At 52.4% G+C, this 20,020-nt stretch overlaps 1 protein-coding gene across 1 annotated transcript; it reads left to right on the top strand.

Moving 5' to 3' along the window:
- Positions 1 to 790: 790 nt before the first annotated feature.
- On the top strand, positions 791 to 19,586 carry LOC309518047 (2-acylglycerol O-acyltransferase 3-like). The gene is made up of 7 exons (XM_082197840.1): positions 791 to 1,249; positions 2,298 to 2,405; positions 13,912 to 13,982; positions 14,374 to 14,578; positions 16,053 to 16,224; positions 18,386 to 18,588; positions 19,112 to 19,586. The coding sequence occupies exons 1-7, from the start codon at positions 1,183 to 1,185 to the stop codon at positions 19,264 to 19,266; spliced, it is 981 nt and encodes a 326-aa protein (XP_082053966.1). The 5' UTR covers positions 791 to 1,182; the 3' UTR covers positions 19,267 to 19,586.
- The last annotated feature ends 434 nt before the right edge of the window (positions 19,587 to 20,020 follow it).

Genomic DNA, 20,020 nt, shown 5'->3' with positions numbered 1-20,020 from the left:
ATAAATGCTAATTTGTAGAGAGGCTGCGCTGGCCTGAGGCAGGAAGCAATGTCGTTGCCAGAAAAAGGTTTGCGTAATTTCTACCTTTGCCCCCCCCCGTCAAGTCATATTGGACCTCACTGCCCTGCCTGGCAGGAGACGGAGGAGGGGGCAACCTTTGAACTGCCCCCAACACCCCCACCCACAGGGTGCTTCAGAAACCCGAGTGATTTCTCACCCTGTCTTTCTTCCAGGGGCACCTAAAGGCCATCAGGAGGAGCTGCGCTTGGTCCCTTTGAAAGGGAGGCAGCTGCAGCTGCGGATCCTCAGAGCACTCTTCACCTGCTCAGAGGCACTCTTGCTTCCCTAGAGCTACTGTGCCACCAAAGCTGCGATTCCTGCCTTGCAAGGGGTTGGGCTGGATGACCCCTGGGGGTCCCTTCCAACTATACCGCTTTATGGTTCTACCAGAAGTCCCACTGTTTTTGAAATAAATCTGTTGTTTTGAAAACGGTTCTTCCCTGCTTTTTATGGCATTTTATGCTGCTCTGACGCCGGCTTTGGCTGGGGAGGGGGGGATATAAATAAAATTTGATGATGATGATAATGATGATCTCCTAAAGCGCAGTTTCCTCCGTGGTTTGGAGAAGGGAGGCAGGCAGATGGGGCAATCGATCCTGGCACCCCAACCTTTGTCTTGTGGGCCAAGAGGGCGGGGCGGCCCTGGGATGAGGGCCAAGGGGAGGGAGCCGAGGGCCAGCAGGGCAGGTGCCAGGCAGGGCTGCGAGTCAAAAGAAACGAATCTGACATGCCTTGTCTCCTTTCGGAGAAGGAGAGCTTTGCCTCACCTGGGTGACAGCAGCGTCCTTATCGCAGGCCTACCTGGCTACCAAAGTGCAGGTGGCAGAGAGAGACTTGTGCATTGCAGCCGCAGGCAAGACAACATCTTCTCCTGGACAAGTGAGCCTCTTTCCTCCCCCTCCTCCTCCTGCCCCACATGCCGCCCCCTTCCTGAGGGCACGGCTGAAGGGGAGCAGCTGGGCTTTGGGATGCAGGTCAGAGGCCACCTGTGCTGAGCACACCTGCGTCTTCACGCTCTCCCTTCTGCCAAGGCAGGGGCCCCTCCTGGCTGGAGTCCTGCTGCAGCCCCCACTCCCGTGGATTCCCCCCCCCGGATCTTTTCCTGAGACCCAGGGTCAGAAGATGGCTCTGAAGAAACACCTGGAGGCTCTTAGCGTCTTCCAGTTGGTCCTTACCTTCCTCTTCTTTGGTAAGTTGGGAGCTGGGGTGGGAGGGAGGGAGGGGCAGGGGGTGCTCAGGGAAGAGGGGCAGCTTGGCCTCCTCCTCTTCCTGGGGCCATGGCCCTTGGGAGGTCCTCTGGCAGGCCAGGCCCCTGTAAGAAACGTAAATCTGCCCTTATTCCCTTATGGGGGACACAAGAGCCCTTATAGAGTCCTTTGCAGGTTGTCCATCGGTCAGAGAAAAGAAGAGAGGCCAAGCAGAGAATATTGAGAAGCAAAGCAGCTAGTCTGATCTTGATTGAACTGTTGCAACAGGGTGCCCCCTTCACACACAGGAAAGGAGGAGGACCCTGAACCCAGATGTGCCCGCCCTCATATAGACATTTTAAATTGCCAGCCCTGGAGTCCAAGACCACCCCCAGAAACATCATGCCTACATCACAGAAAAGGTGGTCTACAACAGAAATCTGAGTGCATTGTTTACCTCCTGTCTGGAAGGTTACCCGTTAATGCTTACTTGATTGGATACCCTGGGGAGCCTGGCCAGTCTTTTGTAATGATAAATACTTAGTTCCTGAGCCAGGTCACAGGCTCACCCTATTCATACACAGACATACCCTTCAGACAGGATTTGTGAAGGAAAAGACAATGGGGAGGCTTTTCCATTTACCTTCGACCTTGCAGAGAAATCGTTTGGTCAGTTTGGGAGCCAAAATGGTTCCAGGGCTAGGGAGTCAGCACCGCAGGGGGTTGGGCTAGATGACCCTGGGGTGCCCCTTCCAACCTAAAATGTCCTTCTGGGTTTAGGGGGACTTCAGATCACATCCTCGGGGGGTCCCGTGAAATCGGGGTTGTGGTCCCAGGCAGGGCTCTGAATCCCAGCGCTGCTTGTGGGTAGTGTTGGGCAATATATTGATATATCATCCACAACCAGTTTGAAGTCCACATTGTGATATTGGTTTCATTTTTTTAAAAAAATATTTATTTGGTTTTTCAAATCAGAATTTTGCAATCAGATATGCAGCATACAACATAAAAACAAGATTCCACAGAATCTCCTTCCCTCCCCCCCCCCAGGTGCCTTCTTCTCCGTTCTCCTGGTCTACCTGCTCTTCACCTCCTACTGGCCTATCAGCGTTCTGTATTTCGCCTGGTGGATCTTCGACTGGGACACGCCAGAGAGAGGTGAGTTCGATTCTCCCCAACCAGGGCCGGACTGGGGTTTGATGAGGCCCTAAGCTACTGAAGGTGATGGGGCCCTTTATATGTCCAGCTGTCCTTTGTCCACAACAAACTGTCACTGTTTTTTGAGTTGAATATATGCTATATGGTAATTGATGGACCTAATAAGTATCTAAAGCCATGCAAGCAGTCCATGCAGATCGTAAGGTAAAGGGACCCCTGACCGTTAGGTCCAGTCATGGCCGACTCTGGGGTTGCTGCGCTCATCTCGCTTTACTGGCCAAGGGAGCCGGCAATCAGCTTCCGGGTCATGTGGCCAGCATGACGAAGCCGCTTCTGGCAAACCAGAGCAGCGCACGGAAACGCCATTTACCTTCCCGCCGGAGCGGTACCTATTTATCTACTTGCACTTTGACGTGCTTTCGAACTGCTAGGTGGGCAGGAGCTGGGACTGAGCAACGGGAGCTCACCCCATCGCGGGGATTCGAACTGCCGACCTTCTGATCGGCAAGCCCAAGAGGCTCAGTGGTTTAACCCCCAGTGCCACCCGCGTCCCAGATGCAGATCATAGGTACCCTATATATAGAAATGAGCAAGCCAGGGATAATTAAGGGAACAGGCTAGCAGGTGGGGCCCATGACTTACATCACAGGAGCCTACACAACACAAAACACTGTTCCTGTAGGTAGGTTTTATTTTATTTGTTTTTTATCTTGTATTTCAGATATATGCATCCAGGTTTTTTTCCTTTAATTTTTTTTGGGGCCCCCAAGGGAGTGGGGCCCTAAACTATAGCCTGTTTAGCTTATAGGTAAATCTGGCACTGCCCCCAACCCTACCCGGAGGTCAGGTGAAAGGCGCCTCTCCTTGTCTGAGAAGGGTGCTGAGCCCCACACCCAGACCCACACAGCTGGAGCTGCTGCCTCGCCCTGCCCCTCTTCCTCCAACTCACCCCCTTCCCCTGGGGCAGCTTGCGACCATCCCAAACCTGTTTTCCTCACTGCTATTTACTATTATCTATTTTCCAAGACAGCCTCCAATATATGACACAATGGCAGAAGGTATTTCATTTCTCTCTCTCTCTCTCTATGGAGGGCAGAAAAATCAGCTGCATTTATTTATGTATTTATCATTATTTACTAAATTTTGCTATAAAAACACACACGAAATCCTGTAATTGACAGGAATCCTCCCCAAAATATAACATAGAATCATAGAATCATAGAGTTGGAAGAGACCACAAGGGCCATCGAGTCCAACCCCCTGCCAAGCAGGAAACACCATCAGAGCACTCCTGACATATGGTTGTCAAGCCTCTGCTTAAAGACCTCCAAAGTAGGAGACTCCACCACACTCCTTGGCAGCAAATTCCACTGTCAAACAGCTCTTACTGTCAGGAAGTTCTTCCTAATGTTTAGGTGGAATCTTCTTTCTTGTAGTTTGGATCCATTGCTCCGTGTCCGCTTCTCTGGAGCAGCAGAAAACAACCTTTCTCCCTCCTCTATGTGACATCCTTTTATATAGTTGAACATGGCTATCATATCACCCCTTAACCTCCTCTTCTCCAGACTAAACATGCCCAGCTCCCTTAGCCGTTCCTCATAAGGCATCGTTTCCAGGCCTTTGACCATTTTGGTTGCCCTCCTCTGGACACGTTCCAGTTGGTCAGTGTCCTTCTTGAATTGTGGTGCCCAGAACTGGACACAGTACTCCAGGTGAGGTCTGACCAGAGCAGAATACAGTGGCACTATTACTTCCCTTGATCTAGATGCTATACTCCTATTGATGCAGCCCAGAATTGCATTGGCTTTTTTAGCTGCCGCGTCACACTGTTGGCTCATGTCAAGTTTGTGGTCAACCAAGACTCCTAGATCCTTTTCACATGTACTGCTCTCAAGCCAGGTGTCACCCATATTGCATTTGTGCCTCTCCTTTTTTTTGCCCAAGTGCAATACTTTACATTTCTCCCTGTTAAAATTCATCTTGTTTGTTTTGGCCCAGTTCTCTAATCTGTCAAGGTCGTTTTGAAGTGTGATCCTGTCCTCTGGGGTGTTAGCCACCCCTCCCAGTTTGGTGTTGTCAGAGTACACCAACTTAATACTCTAGCCTTACTCCACCTCTTCCGTCTTTCCTTCCTTCTCTGGGTCCCTCTGCCCCCCGTGGTCTCTTCCTTCCTGGACTCTTCTGACGCTGACCCCCCGGACTCTTCTCCCTCCTTGCGGCGGGCTTTAGGACCTGGCTCCCTATCCGGGCTGCTTACTGTGCCGCCTTCCTGTGCATTTGAACTTGGCGCGCGCGCCCAACCTTCAACCTTCCTCTTGACCGTTTCCTCGCTCCCCGATGGAGGTGTGGCCAATCCTGACTCATGCCCTCCCGCTTGCGGCGAGCCGCCTGATCCCGATACCTGGGACCCCTCCTCCCTACTGCGCTCTGGTGGGGAAGCTGGCCCCGATTTCCAACTGCTGCTCTCTGAGTCCCCTCTGGTCCCTTCTTCCTGGGGTGTCCCCCTAGGCGCCCCCCTTGCTCTGACCACTGGCGCTCCTTTCTGTGAATCTTCCGATTCACTGGAAAGACTCAGAGATCTCGGGCCGCTGTCATCGCTCATATTTCCTTCGGATTCCTCCCCCTCGCTCTCTGTTTCCTCCCTTTCCTGTGCCTCTGCTCCTGAACCCCTGACATCCACCCCCCTCGAAGCCCCCCTTCCCCCCTCCCCTCCTTCAGGTGTGGGTGCTGGGTGCTCCGTTGTTATGGGGGTGAATGCCGGATACAGTTCGTTTCCCGTGGCGTGCATCCAACTGGATAAGTCCGGCTCTTCCTCCTTGCGCTCGCCGACGTCGATCACCTCCGCTTCCATCTCTGTGCCGCCATGCTCAAACCCAAGGTCCTCCCCGAACACGTCCAAGTCTGTCTCTCCCTCGGTCTCCTCTGGGTACGTCGCTCGCCCGGGACCCTCCAGCCACTTCCTGCGCCACTGCTCCTCTGGTCGATCATCCCACCAATACGAGGGTTCTGATGCAGATCCCGCTGTCGACCCCTCCGGGGAACGTGTGCCCAGTGTAGGTTCCTCGTCCGAGTCGAACCCCTGGAACGTGCTGGCTGAAAGCGTGGGTGTGAAAAGCCAGTCGTCGAAAAACTCGGCCGGCATGGGCCTGTGTGGGAAGAGGGCATGAAACTCGTCTTTGAGCAGAGGTTCCTCCAAAGCGTAGCCCTGCACCCAGCTGTTGGCACTGGCTGGGGTGCCCTCTCTGGCGAGAAGGTATTCTACTCCCTCTTCCCCCCATCTTGAGTCTAAAATCTCTGTGACCTCGTTGATGGGCTCCCCCTCTGGCGACCCCCCCTGCGTGGTCCTTTCCCCGAGCGGGCTCGGTGCCGTCCCTGGCTCCTGAAATCTGTGAGGTGCCTTGTAGGGAGTGAGCACTGATCTATGGAATACCGGATGCATCCTGGATCCCTCCGGAAGTGTCAGCCGGAAAGCCACCGGATTGACCTGTGCCTCGACTTGGTAGGGCCCTAGCTGCTTATGCCCGAGCTTCTTCTTAGCTAACGATCTTGCCGGCACTGCTTGGGCTGCCAACCAAACCCAGTCTCCCACCTGTATTTCTTCCCCAACCCTCCTGTGTCTGTCAGCCTGCATTTTGTATGCGTGCTTAGCTAGCTCTAACTGCCTTCGAAGCTGTTCGTGGACCTCCTGCAACTCTGACGCGAATGTGTCCGCTGCCTTTGGCTCCCCCTCCCCTACCCTCTCTAATCCCGGGAAGGTTCTGGGATGCCTCCCATTGTTGGCGAAGAACGGCGTCACCCCCGTGGACACGTGCTTCGTGTTGTTGTAGGCGAACTCGGCGAGTGGCAGGTAGTCCACCCACGTTGCAGGCTGCTGATTTGCGTAACATCTCAGGTACTGCTGCATGATGGCGTTGACCCGCTCCGCTTGTCCGTTGGTCTGCGGGTGTCTCGCCGACGCTAGGTTGATCTTGACGTTCAGGATGCCCATCAGCTTCTGCCAGAAGTTCGAGATGAACTGTCGCCCCTGGTCGGACAGTATAGACCGTGGCAGACCGTGAACCTTGAACACGTGATCTATGAACAGTTTGGCGGTCTGTTCCGCCGTGGCCACCTTCGCACATGAAATGAAATGTGCCATTTTGGTTAACAAGTCCACTACCACTAGCACTGCTGTCTTGCCCCTCGAGCTGGGCAGATCCGTGACAAAGTCCAGGGCCACTCTCTCCCACGGTTCGAGCGGAGTTTGCAGCGGTTCCAGCAGTCCCGCCGGCGGTTTATGCACTGGCTTAGCCCTCTGGCAGGTGTCGCACCTCGCAACGTAGTCCGCGACTTCCCCCCGCATCTTGGGCCACCAGAAGTCTCTAGCGACTAATTCTATCGTCTTCTCTGTGCCAAAGTGCCCAGCTGTGGGTGTGTTGTGCAACTGCTGCAGTACCTTAGTGCGAAGTTCGTCTCCCAGCACGTAGATGGCCCCTTTGCGAATGAGCAACCCGTCGCGCACTTGGAACCCGTCTCTCTTCGCCGTGCCCCTGTGCACCTCTTCCATCTTTGCTCGTGCGAAGGAGTCGTCCTGCAACGCACGACGTACAGCATCCAGGTCTACGGTTGCCGAAGCGCATGCCCACGCTTCTGGTGCGAAAATGTGCTTGGCCGCCGCTGGCGTCGCCTCCTCGAGGTATTGCGGCTTCCTGGACAGTGCATCCGCCATGACGTTGTTGTCACCTGGGACGTACTCTATCCTGAAGTCAAAGTCCGCAAAGAACTCCACCCAACGTATGTGCCTCTGGTTCAGGAACCTCGCCGTGCGCCAGTACTCCAGATTCTTATGGTCCGTGCGGACCTGCACTGTGTGTTTGGCTCCGATCAGGAAGTGCCTCCACGCCTTGAATGCTGTATGAATGGCAAGCAACTCCCTGTCCCAGATGGTGTAGTTCTGCTCCGACTTGCTGAGCTTCCTGGAGTAGAAGGCGCACGGCCTCCAATCCCCATGCGGGTCTTGCTGCAACAGGACTGCTCCCACGGCCCTGTCTGAGGCGTCCGTTTCAACCCTCATCGGTTTGCTGGGATTTACATGCAGTAGCTGCTCTTCGGATGAGAAGAGACGCTTGAGTTTCTGAAAGGACTGCTCCACCTGCTCCATCCAGATGAACTTCTTCTTCTTGGAGCTGAGCGTGTCGGTAATGGCCGCCGTCTGCATCGCGAACCCCTTGATGAACTTGCGATAGAAGTTAGCAAAGCCGACAAACCGCTGGACCTCCTTCCGGTTGCGCGGGCTCTTCCAGTCCAACACTGCGCGAACCTTGGCGCTGTCCATGGCGAGCCCCTTGTCCGACAATTTGTATCCCAGGAAATCCACCTCCGTCATGTCGAACTGGCACTTCTCCAGCTTGGCGTACAGTCTATGCTCCTGTAGTCTTCTCAGCACTTCCTTGACGTCTCTGTCGTGGGCCTGCTGCGATTCAGAAAATATCAGGATGTCGTCCAGGAAGCAGACACACTTCTTGTAGAGGAGCCCCGCTAACACGTGATGCATGAAAGCTTGAAAACAGTGGGAGCCATTTTGTAATCCAAATGGCATAACTCTGTATTCGTAGGTGCCCAGGGGCGTGAACATGGCCGTCTTCCACTCGTCACCCTCCCGTATGCGAATAAGGTTGTATGCCCCTCGCAGGTCCAACTTGGTGAACACGCGTCCTTTGCGCACCGTCGCGAGGAGGTCATCGATCTTGGGCATGGGGAAAGCCGTGGGCTTGGTTTTCGAGTTCAAAATCCTATAGTCCACCACAAGTCTTTTTGGGGGCGTGTCCTTTTTCTTCACAAAGAATACGGGACTGCCCCCCACTGCCTTGGACTCGCGGATGAACCCGCGCTCCAAATTATTATCTATGAACTCCCTGAGTTCCTGTAGTTCATCTTCAGACATGGAATACAGTTTCCCTGTCGGCAGCGTCGCCCCTGGCAGCAGGTCAATCTTGCAGTCATATGGCCTGTGGGGAGGTAGCTTGTCCGCCTCCTTCTCGCAGAAAACCTCCAAAAATTCTGCGTACTTGTGGGGAATCGCTTGCAGCGTGCCTAGCTGCACCTGTGACTCCTCTTCCTCCCCTTCCTGCCGGGGCACGATGCAGTGTTCAGCACAAAAGGAAGAGCCGAAGGTCAGCTGCCTCTGGTACCAAGCCAGCGCCGGGCTGTGCCTGTCCAGCCAACTCATGCCCAATACTACAGGCGTGTCCGACAGTTGAGTGACGTTGAAGCTGATGACTTCCCTGTGATTTCCAATTCGCATCACCATCGGTGGCGTTTGCTTCACCACCTGCCCCCCCAGCAACTCTCTGCCATCCACTGTGACGACTTGCAGGGGCAGAGTGGCAGGCAGTAACGTTATATTGTGCCGCTCGATGAAATCCTGCCCTATAAAGTCCGCGTTGCTGCCAGAGTCAATGGTAATTGGCACGTCCATTGTGAGTCTGTTGGGTAGCTGGAGCGATGCGGTGAGCTGCACTACTGGTTTGGGCGGGAGGGGGTCTGTGGGCTGCAAAATCTCTGGGGACTGCTTCACTGACTCGTCTGGCTGGGCCCCAGTGCCTCTGTTTCCAACCAGACTCCGTCGTTTCCCTGCTGTGGTTCTCTGTGCTGAGTTGCTTCTGTTACCGTCGCGGAGGCTGCAGTGTGCTTGTGGAGCCTCTGGGGACACTCTTTCGCCATATGCTGTGGATCCTCGCAGATATAACACTTCCTGTTCCCTCTAGGAGGCTTCGCTTTGACTGCTCCCGGTGCTAGGGCTCTGGTTGCTGACTGAGCCCTGGCACCTCCAACCTCCATAGGTTCCCCTCCTCCTCCTGGCGGAGGCGTGGATTGCGCACACGCGCTGCATCCCTGGGAAAGAAGGAAGGCACTCTTGCCGACTCGCGTCCTCCACGCCCTTCGTCCCTGCTCCATGGACGTTCTTCTAGACGTACCCCAATCGTCAGCGCCCTCTGAACGATCTCCTGAGTGCTCCGGGGTCTCTCCCCCCTCGCAATTTCGTCTTTTACCGCACTGCTCAATCCTTCCCAGAAAAGGTCTCTGACCGGAGCTGAATCTCTGTCCCATTCCAGGGCACTGACCAGTGCAAAAAAGCGGGAATGATACTGCCTCACACTGGCCCTCCCTTGTTTCAGCCCATGTATCTCTTTTCTGGCGATATCAACGTCTATATTTGATAAAAAACACGCATCCATCGCTTTAATGAAGGCATCCGCACTTCGGAGCGCCGGATCCTTATCTCTCCACAGATTGCGCAGCCACGCTTTAGCGTCTCCATGCAAATGGGATAGGATAAACCCCACCTTCTCTTGCTCATCTCTAAAGTCTTTGTCCAGCAGTTGCAGCGCAAACTGCACATCTGCTCGGAAGTTGGGGTACTGCTGTAAATTCCCATCAAAATGAGATACGAGACTGCCTCCTCTTCTCCCCAGCCCAATTCCCTCCGATTTGGGTCCCGGTTGCCCCTGCTTTGTAAGCACCTCCAACCTGATCTGGAGATCCTTGTAGGCGGCAGCTGCTTCCTCCTCCCTCTTCCTGGATGCGAGTATCTCGGCGTTTAGTTGTGTCACTGCATTTTGCAGGGCTGCTATCTGCTGTTCAGTATTCATCTCGTCCGACTTTCGTGAGCTCACGAAGAAGCACCAATCTTCACCCCTCGCTGCGCCCACTCACGCTGCGAGGCTTTTGGTGCCAGACCAGGGGACGGAGCTTACTGTCAGAGCTGCTTCCAGATCCCAGCTCACAGAGGACCACGCTAGCCGGCAACACTGTACAAAAGTCTTTATTGAGTTACAGTTTCCATTTTCAAGCCGCAGCGCGCAGCTCTACGTCTTAGAAGCTAGACTGGCGAAGCTCCGTCTGAGTCTCCGCCTCCTGTACACCAACTTAATACTCTAGCCTTACTCCACCTCTTCCGTCTTTCCTTCCTTCTCTGGGTCCCTCTGCCCCCCGTGGTTTCTTCCTTCCTGGACTCTTCTGACGCTGACCCCCCGGACTCTTCTCCCTCCTTGCGGCGGGCTTTAGGACCTGGCTCCCTATCCGGGCTGCTTACTGTGCCGCCTTCCTGTGCATTTGAACTTGGCGCGCGCGCCCAACCTTCAACCTTCCTCTTGACCGTTTCATCGCTCCCTGATGGAGGTGTGGCCAATCCTGACTCATGCCCTCCCACTTGCGGCGAGCCGCCTGATCCCGATACCTGGGACCCCTCCTCCCTACTGCGCTCTGGTGGGGAAGCTGGCCCCGATTTCCAACTGCTGCTCTCTGAGTCCCCTCTGGTCCCTTCTTCCTGGGGTGTCCCCCTAGGCGCCCCCCTTGCTTTGACCACTGGCGCTCCTTTCTGTGAATCTTCCGATTCACTGGAAAGACTCAGAGATCTCGGGCCGCTGTCATCGCTCATATTTCCTTCGGATTCCTCCCCCTCGCTCTCTGTTTCCTCCCTTTCCTGTGCCTCTGCTCCTGAACCCCTGACAGGTGTCATCTGCAAATTTGATCAGGATGCCCTTGAGTCCATCATCCAAGTCGTTGATAAAGATGTTGAATAAAACCGGGCCCAAGACAGAACCCTGTGGCACCCCACTAGTCACTCTTCTCCAGGATGAAGAGGAACCATTGATGAGCACCCTTTGGGTTCGGTCAGCCAGCCAGTTACAAATCCACTGAGTGGTAGCATAGTCAAGACCGCATTTTACCAGCTTCTTTACAAGAATATCATGGGGCACCTTGTCAAATGCCTTGCTGAAATCAAGGTAGGCTACATCCACTGCGTTCCCTTCATCTACCAGGCTTGTAATTCTGTCAAAAAATGAGATCAGGTTAGTCTGACTTATTTTTCAGAAATCCATGCTGACTATTGGTGATCACAGCATTCCTTTCTAGGTGCTCACAGACTGTTTGCTTAATGATCTGCTCCAGAATCTTCCCTGGTATTGATGTCAGACTGACTGGGCAGTAATTATTTGGGTCCTCTCTTTTCCCCTTTTTGAAAATAGGGACAACATTTGCCCTCCTCCAGTCTGCCGGGACTTCGCCTGTTCTCCAGGAATTCTCAAAGATGACTGCCAGTGGTTCTGAGATCACATCTGCCAGTTCTTTTAATACTCTTGGATGCAGTTCATCTGGCCCTGGAGACTTGAATACATCTAAACTAGCCAAGTATTCTTGTACTATCTCCTTAGTTATTCTGGGCTGTGTTTCCTCTGCTGAATCATTTGCTCCAAATTCTTCAGGTCGGGCATTGTTTTCTTTATCGGAGAAGACTGAGGCAAAGAAGGCATTGAGGACTTCAGCCCTTTCTGTCTCCCCTGTTTGCATTTCACCATCTTCTCCTCTGAGTGACCCCACTGTTTCTTTGTTCTTCCTTTTGCTACGAACATACCCATAAAAGCCTTTTTTGTTGCTTTTAACCTCTCTAGCAAGCCTGAGTTCATTCTGTGCTTTAGCTTTTCTGACTTTGTGTCTACACGTGCTGGCTATTTGTTTGAATTCCTCTTTGGTGGTTTCCCCCCTTTTCCATTTTTTGTACACATCCTTTTTTAATCTTAACTCAGTTAAAAGTTCTGTTGGTACTAAAGGGTTAAGAGGTAACAAGTCGCTCTAATCACTGAGCAGCTGGAAGTCATTAAGCATCCAGGAATGTGAGTTAGTTTGTATAAATAGTCAGTTCACCCGTATGTTTTCTCTCTCTCCTCCCCCCCCCCTTGACCTGACTCGCAGACTCAGTTTGTGGCCGTGGGCGTGTCTGCTAATATGAGTTAAGTTTAGAGTAAAGTTTTCTTTATGCCGGAGATGAAAGCATGTGTGCTTTATCGCCAGGGTTTTTCTTTTGTAAATAAAGTTTGTTTTCCTGAGTTCCAAAGTGCTTGCTCCAGGATTCTTCATTGAAAGGTACTGACTCTCCTGCCTTCTTCAACCGCTGCACGAAATTCTCTGCTGAGATAAGATTTATGGCGTTGGAAGCGCACTGGACATTTACTTAACATTAAACTAATTAAAGTTTAATGGACAAGTTCTTTAGATAGCCACCCTGGCTTCTTTAGGCACCTTCCATGTTTCCGTCTCATTGGTATTGCATGATGTTGTGCTTTTACTATCTCCCTCTTAACAAACTCCCAGCCATCATGAACTCCCTTTCCTTTTAGTATTACTGTCCATGGGATCTCACCCAGCACTTCCCTAAGTTTTATGAAGTCGGCTTTCTTAAAGTCAAGAAAATTGAGTCCTAGTATGCTTGGCTGCTCCTTTCCGCTGTATAGTAAACTTCAGAAGAGCATGATCACTCGTGCCTAATGATCCTTCCACTTCTACCCCACTAACCAGGTCATCAACATTGGTTAGGACCAGATCTAAAATGGCTGTTCCTCTTGTTGCTTCTCCCACTTTCTGGACAATGAAGTTGTCTGCAAGGCCAGTGAGGAATCTGTTTGACCTTATGCTCTTGGCTGAGTTTGACGTCCAACAAATGTCCGGGTAATTGAAGTCCCCCATTACTGCTATCTCCCTTCCTTTTGCATGCTTGGCCATCTGTTCCAGGAAGGCATCATCTATGTCCTCCGTTTGGCTTGGGGATCTATAGTAAACTCCCACAATGAGGTCTCTGTTATTCTTCTCTCCCTTAATTTTGACCCAAATGCTCTCACTCTGGCTTTGAGGTTCTAAATCTTGGATCTCTTCACAGGTATGCACATCCCTGACATATAACGCCACTCCTCCTCCTTTCTTGTCTGGTCTGTTTCTCTGAAATAGATTGTATCCCCCCATTATTACATTCCAATCGTGGGACTTATCCCACCAGGTTTCAGTGATGCCTATTATGTCATATTTAGTTTGCTGTACCAAGAGCTCAAGCTCATCTTGTTTATTTCCCATGCTTTGCGCATTAGTGTACAGACATTGAAGTCCATTAATCATTCCCCCGTGTCTCTTATTTAAGGATTTTTTCCTCCCACCACTAGGTCTGCGTGCTGTTTGCTCCATTTGGTCTATGACATTTGGATGATCATCTTCATCAATTGATAGACTCCTACCTTCAGGAGCATAGAATCAGAGTTGGAAGGGACCCCAAGCATCATCTTGCTCCTCGTTATTGATTGATTGATTATAATTTTATTTATACCCTGCCCATCTGGGTGGGCTGCCCCAGCCACTCTGGGCGGCATCCAACACACACACACAATAATAATAAAACATCAAGTATTAATAGTAACAATCAGATCCTAAATAAAAAGTCACAATAATTTTAAAATAATTTATACCAAGTAAAACAATATGCAATAATCCATTGGAATCCAATAATAAACACTAAAATTGAACATCAGCACGTCATAATTAAATGATTTTTTAAGCAGAGGTTGGGTGGTCACCTGCCAGGGATTCCTCAGCTGTGATTCCTGAATTGCAGGGGGTTGGGCTGGATGACCCCTGGGGGTCCCCTTCCAACCCCACAGTTCTCTGACTCCATCCCCTGCCTGAACCCTTGTCTTCGCAGGTGGGCGCCGCTGTGACTGGATGAGGCGCTGGAGAGTCTGGGAGCTCCACCGGGATTATTTCCCCATCAAGGTATGAGAAGGGGGCTGGCAGGGCGAAGGAGGGTCCGTCTTCCTCAGAAGGATGCCCGGGGTCTCTGGAACCCCTGGAGACCAGATCACGGAGAAGGAGGATGTGGTGGCTGTCAAAAGCTGCTGGCCATGGAATCTGCGCATGCCCACCAATGGAAAGCGGGGCACGCCTCTGAATGTGGCATTCAGGTGTGAGAAGGGGGCTGGCAGGGCAACAGAGGGTCTGCCTTCCTCCGAAGGATGCCCAGGGTCTCTGGAACCCCTCGAGACCAGATCACAGAGAAGGAGGAGGTGGCGGCCGTCAAAGGCTGCTGGCCATGGAATCTGCGCACTGCCTCTGACATTCAGGTGGGGGTCCAAATGCCAAAGGACTTGCCCCTCTTGCCTTGCAGCTGGTGAAGACGGCTGAGCTGCCCCCGACGCGGAACTACGTCCTGGGCTCCCACCCCCACGGGATCATGTGCACGGGGGCTTTTTCTGTCTTCTGCACCGAGGCCACGGGCTTCTCCCGCGCCTTCCCTGGCCTCCGCCCCAGCCTGGCCACCCTCGCAGGGCTCTTCCGCATGCCCGTCTACCGGGAGTACATGATGAGCTCAGGTGAGGCCAACGGGGCGAGGAATGGAGGGGGTGGGGAAGTGGGGTGGCCCCACCCCTAAGGACCATCTTCAAGAACCCTGCCTGACCCATCCAATGGGGGGAACCACCCCAGTCTCAGGAATGCCCTCCCAGAGCCCCTGGGAATAGAATTCCCCAGCAAGAATGTCTGTTTTTCCTCCCATTCTTCGCTCCTGTGCAAATGAAAAGGGGCATTTGTTTGTGCAAATGATGATAATTATTATTTATACCCCGCTCATCTGGCTGAGTTTTCCCAGCCACTCTGGGTGGCTTCCAACAGAATATTAAAGACACGATAAAACACCAAACATTAAAAACTTCCCTAAACCTTCAGATGTCTCCTAAAAGTCAGATACTGCCGATTCTGGCATATAAGAGGACTTTTTAACACCAGAAAATTCTCTAAAATGTCAGAGGTCATCTTATACGCTGGGTATGGGTTCGCTGGGCAGCGGCAGTGGGCAGCGGTCTCTGCGCCGGGAGGAAGCTGCCCAGCGACGCTAAGCCGGTTTTGCCGGGCGGCTTCCTCCCGGTGTGGAGTGGCCAATTTAGGGGGTCATCTTATACGCCCAGTTCCCTAATACGACGTAATCTACGGTAATTGTTTTTCTCTGTGACATCTGATGGGAGGTCGTTCCACAGGGCAGGCACCACTACTGAGAAGGCCCTCTGCCCTGCAGCTTCACTTCTCGTAGGGAGGGAACCGCCAGAAGGCACTTGGTGCTGGACCTCAGTGTCCAGGCTGATCGATGGGGGTGGAGACGCTCCTTCAGGTCTACTGGGCCGAGGCCGTTTAGGGCTTTCAAGGTCAGCACCAACACTTTGAATTGTGCTCAGAAAAATACTGGGAGCCAATGTAGGTCTTTCAGGAAAGGTGGTATGTGGTCTCCCAGTCACCAGTCTGCCTGCTGCATTTTGCATTAGTTGTAGTTTCCGGGTTACCTTCAAAGGTAGCCCCACGTAGAGCGCATTGCAGTAGTCCAAGCGGGAGATAACTAGAGCATGCACCACTCTGGCGAGACAGTCCGTGGGCAGGTAGGGTCTCAGCCTGCGTACCAGGTGGAGTTGGTAGACACCTGCCCTGGATACAGAATTGACCTGTGCCTCCATGGACAGCTGTGAGTCCAAAACAACTCCCAGGCTGCGCACCTGGTCCTTCAGGGCCACAGTTGTCCCATTCAGGACCAGGGAGTCCTCCACACCTGTCCGCCGCCTTTGCCCCCCAAAACTTCTGTCTTGTCAGGATTCAACCTCAATCTGATAGCCACCGTCTCTCCTCCAACCACTTCTAGACACGCTGATCCTTTGCCAACGACCCTTTTGCCCTTCAATAGACTCACAGACTTTCAGAGTTGGAGGAGAATCGCGAGGGTCCTCTAGTCCAACCCTCTGCAAAGCAGGGAACCCCAGGAAATGTTTCACACCCACAAGCACCTTTGCTTTCTCCCACTTCCAGGGATGGTCCCAGTCAACAAAAGGTCCCTGGACTTCCTCCTGAGTGGCCCCCCCGGGCACGCAGTGGTCATTGTGGTGGGGGGCACGTCCGAGTCGCTGGACAGTGTCCCCGGAGAGCAGCGCGTCCGCCTTCACAGGAGGAAGGGCTTCGTGCGCTTGGCGCTGCAACACGGGTAGGGGCACCGAGGGGGCAAGGGAGGGTCCGGGGAGCGTGTTAGGCGCAGGTCAGCAATATCTTGGGCCTCGTGAGCATGGCAGTGCTTCCTGGTGGATTCTGCCCCAATAAAGCAATTGCGAGAACGGAAGGTCCCTGCCCTTCCTTGCTGTATAACTTCTCATTACGTTTTTCATACATTTTCACAGTAACCTTCCCAACAAATAATTCCACTGTTCCATAAGTGGACTTTCCACCTACACAGTGTTTTTACTCAAACTTTTTCTACTGTGCTGTATCTTCACCTATTACAAAAAGATTAGTACAATTATTTTGTCATTTTTTCCTGCTGCTTTTATCTTGAATCCTGTCTGCGATTTCATTTGACTGTAATATTTTTTAAGTAATCCACAAACGGCCTCCATCCTTCTGTAAAAAGTTCATCATTCTGATCTCTTAATTTTGCTGTGAGCTTTGCTATTTCTGCCTAGTCCACGTCTTTCAAAAGCCACTCCTCCTTCGTTGGGACCTTCTCTTTTCCCCAATTAAGTTTTCTCTTAATGTATAACAGGCCATGAATTCCATATGCTAAAGTCCCTGACTTCCCACAGCCTATCCTCCCTCGCAAGGCTCTTAGCTGGATTAAATGCTCTCCCTGACCCGACATTCCTTCTGTGAGTTATGAGCCATAAGCTGTTCTGCTGAACATCTATTTCGACTGTGAACAGCTGAGTGCTTTGGCATCCTGCACTCTTCTGATGCGCAACTCTGCTCCTCCCGGCTTCAGCAGAGTATAACAGATAGTGTGTGTGTAGGAAACATTGTAGGAACGATTCAGAGTGAAATTCGCCATTTCCCAAGCTTCCGCCCAGAAGAGGTGTGGTAAGCCCGAGTCAAAAAGCATCGCTTCCACCGCTTCCTGGAGCGTTCTGTTCCGCCTTTCTGCCACCCCGTTTTCCTGTGGTGAGTGCAGAACTGTATCCCTTTCTGGCGAAAGTAATTCTGCAACGCAGTGAACTCCCCACTGTGGTCTGACTGGAAACTGGAAACCCTCAATGAGAATTGGAGTTCCACTGCAGTGACCCACTCCCTCAGCATGGTGGCAGCTTCACCCTTGTCCTTCAGAGGTATCACCCAGCTGTTTCTGGAGTAATCATCTGTCAAGGTTAAAACATATTTAGCCCCACCCAGACTTGCAACAGGCATAGGGCCACAAATATCTACATGAACCAAGGTTTCTTGGTTACGCTGTCAGACCTAGGATAACTGCTCGTTTTTACCTTTGCCTCCTTGCATGCTCTGCAATCCAGGAACTTGGCACATGACTTCATTTTGCATCCCTCAGTGCACCCTGATATTTTTCTCACATATCCCCAATTGGACATCCTCCTGTTCCACAAATGATGACACATATAGTGAGTGGGAACATTTGCACACTGTGCCTGTGCTGACCCAGTGTTTCCCTTACCTGCTTGAGATGTTTCCAGAATAGCCTGTTCTGACATTCAACACTGAATGCTGTTCAGTGTTCCAGTCCCGCCCCTGGAAATAGAGCGTGCATTATTCTCAAAGCAAACCTTAAACCCATCTCTAACTAAAGAAGACACAGACAATAGACAGCATTACATCCCTGGGACCACAAATGCTTCCAGTTCAGCCTGCAAAAAAGGAACAAAAACAGAGCCAACAGTTGTCAGCTGTCTCTTGGATCCACCGGCAAGCGTGACCGTTTTTCCTTCAGAAACAGCTCTGCAGTTCCGCATTTGGCCACCAGATGGCAGCAGATGATGACTGGCTCCGCTGTCGATCACCCAGCACTGTACATTGCTCTGGTCCCTGTCCTTCACCGTTGCCATGGAAACCGCCAAATGATGTGGTTGGACCAAGGCCATTGCCCCGGGCAACCAGATTAGGTGCAACTGCTGGGTGACCTCTTAGCCCCACTCACCTCAAGGAGTGTTTGTTGTGGGGGAGGAAGGGAAAGGAGAATGTTAGCTGCTTTGAGACTCCTTAAAGGGAGTGAAAGGCGGGATATCAAAACCAAACTCTTCTTCTTCTTCTTAGAAGGGATTTATTGTACAGCAGCAAAATAAATCAACGACCTGGGAGAGGGCACCGACATGCTGTCTCTCCCTCTCTCAAAACAGAAAGTAAATTCTTCCTCCTCTTCCTCCTCGCAGGGCTGACCTGGTGCCCGTTTACACCTTTGGGGAGAACGACATTTTCCGACAGATCCGCTTCCCCGAGGGCAGCTTTGTTCGCCGCCTCCAGCTCGGTTTCAAGCAGCTGATCGGCATCGCCCCTTGCCTCTTCAGCGGGAGGGGCCTCTTCTCCAACACCTCTTGGGGGCTCCTGCCCATGGCTGTCCCCCTCACGGTGGTGGGTAAGGACCCAGCAGGCTCCCCATCCCTTCCATAGCTTTCTCCCTGCACCCCAAAATCCCAACCCACCAACCTGCTTGCAAAGAGCCACAAACTCTTCTGCATCGTACAAAACGGCAGGTTGTGGTGCTTTCGCCCTCTCTTCGAACTGAATCCGAGACCTGTGGAGTTGAATGGGACCCCCAAGGGTCATCTAGCCCAACCCCTCTGCAATGCAGAAATCAAATGAGCAGGCTCGTATTATGGGGCTTGTTATGGAGGGAGCTGCAATTGCGTGTGTGCGTGCACATACACACCAACTTCTCCCCTTCCTTGGAGGTTTCTAAGCAGAGGTTGGGTGGCCACAAATCATGGGGTTGGGCTAAATGACCCTTGGGGTCCCCTCCATTCCTGCACCTAAGCCACCCTGAAACCCAAGGCCAGGGTGCAAAGCTGCTGGAGTGCGGAGGCCCTGGCTGCCATGGGGTGGGGGCGAGGGGCAGAGCAGACCCCTCCAAACCACCCCTCTTTCTCTCCCTCCTGCAGTGGGGAAGCCTATCCCGGTCCCGCTCCGCCCGCGCCCCACCGAGGACGAGGTGAACAGCTTCCACGCTCTCTACATCGAGGCCCTGAAGGAGCTCTTTGACGCCCATAAAGAATCCTGCGGCCTCCCGGCCTCCCAGCAGCTCCTCATCACCTAGACTGAGGGACCCAGACTTGACCCGAAGCAGCATCAGCAGACACCAGGTTGTGATGGGGGGAGACACACGGGAGTCTTTGCCCCCTCATCCCCATCTGTACACACTGATACAGAAGCGGGGGCATGTCTTCTTCACCCTTCCGCCGGTCACCAGAGGGTCCGAGGCGATGACCTCAACGGCACCCATCCCCACACGGACCCCTCAGCCCCCACACCGTTGCACAAGCACCATACTTTACCCCAAGCCCCATAAATAAAGTGCCTTTTCCCCCTTTCCTACACTGATCCGCTATTACGGGCGAAATAAGCCCAAACGTCTTATGCCTTGCCTCCCGCTCTATCTTTACTGTGGGTTGACCGTACAAAGCTGTATTCCCCATTTGTTTCAATGGCTGCGTTCTATCCAATCAGAACCGTGCATTCGCTTTGCAGAGCTAGCTCAGCGAGCTCCTCAATGCCTCATTTAACCTCTTGACAAGCTGCTGACAGCTCCCCGCTGGGAGAACAATGGAATCGAAACTTGTGAACCCATAAAAGTGTCAAATCTCGCTACAATGTATCCATTTTGTTTCCGACTTCAATTGTCAATATAAAACGGGCTAAAATCTTTAAAAAATCATATAGAATCAACCACAACACCGATTTTCTTGCTTTTGGTGCCAATCGGCTCAATTTCTCTAGAACTCCATGACACCTCCACTGTCCTCCATAATCCCTCAAGCGAGGTGCCATGTACTCTCAGGAAGACCCTAATC

The sequence above is a fragment of the Podarcis vaucheri genome (genome assembly GCF_965113315.1).
Source record: "Podarcis vaucheri genome assembly, chromosome: 13".
In the NCBI taxonomy this organism is placed as follows: domain Eukaryota; kingdom Metazoa; phylum Chordata; class Lepidosauria; order Squamata; family Lacertidae; genus Podarcis; species Podarcis vaucheri.
The sequence above is the reverse complement of the archived record's forward strand: the minus strand, read 5'-3'. Positions and strand labels throughout refer to the sequence as shown.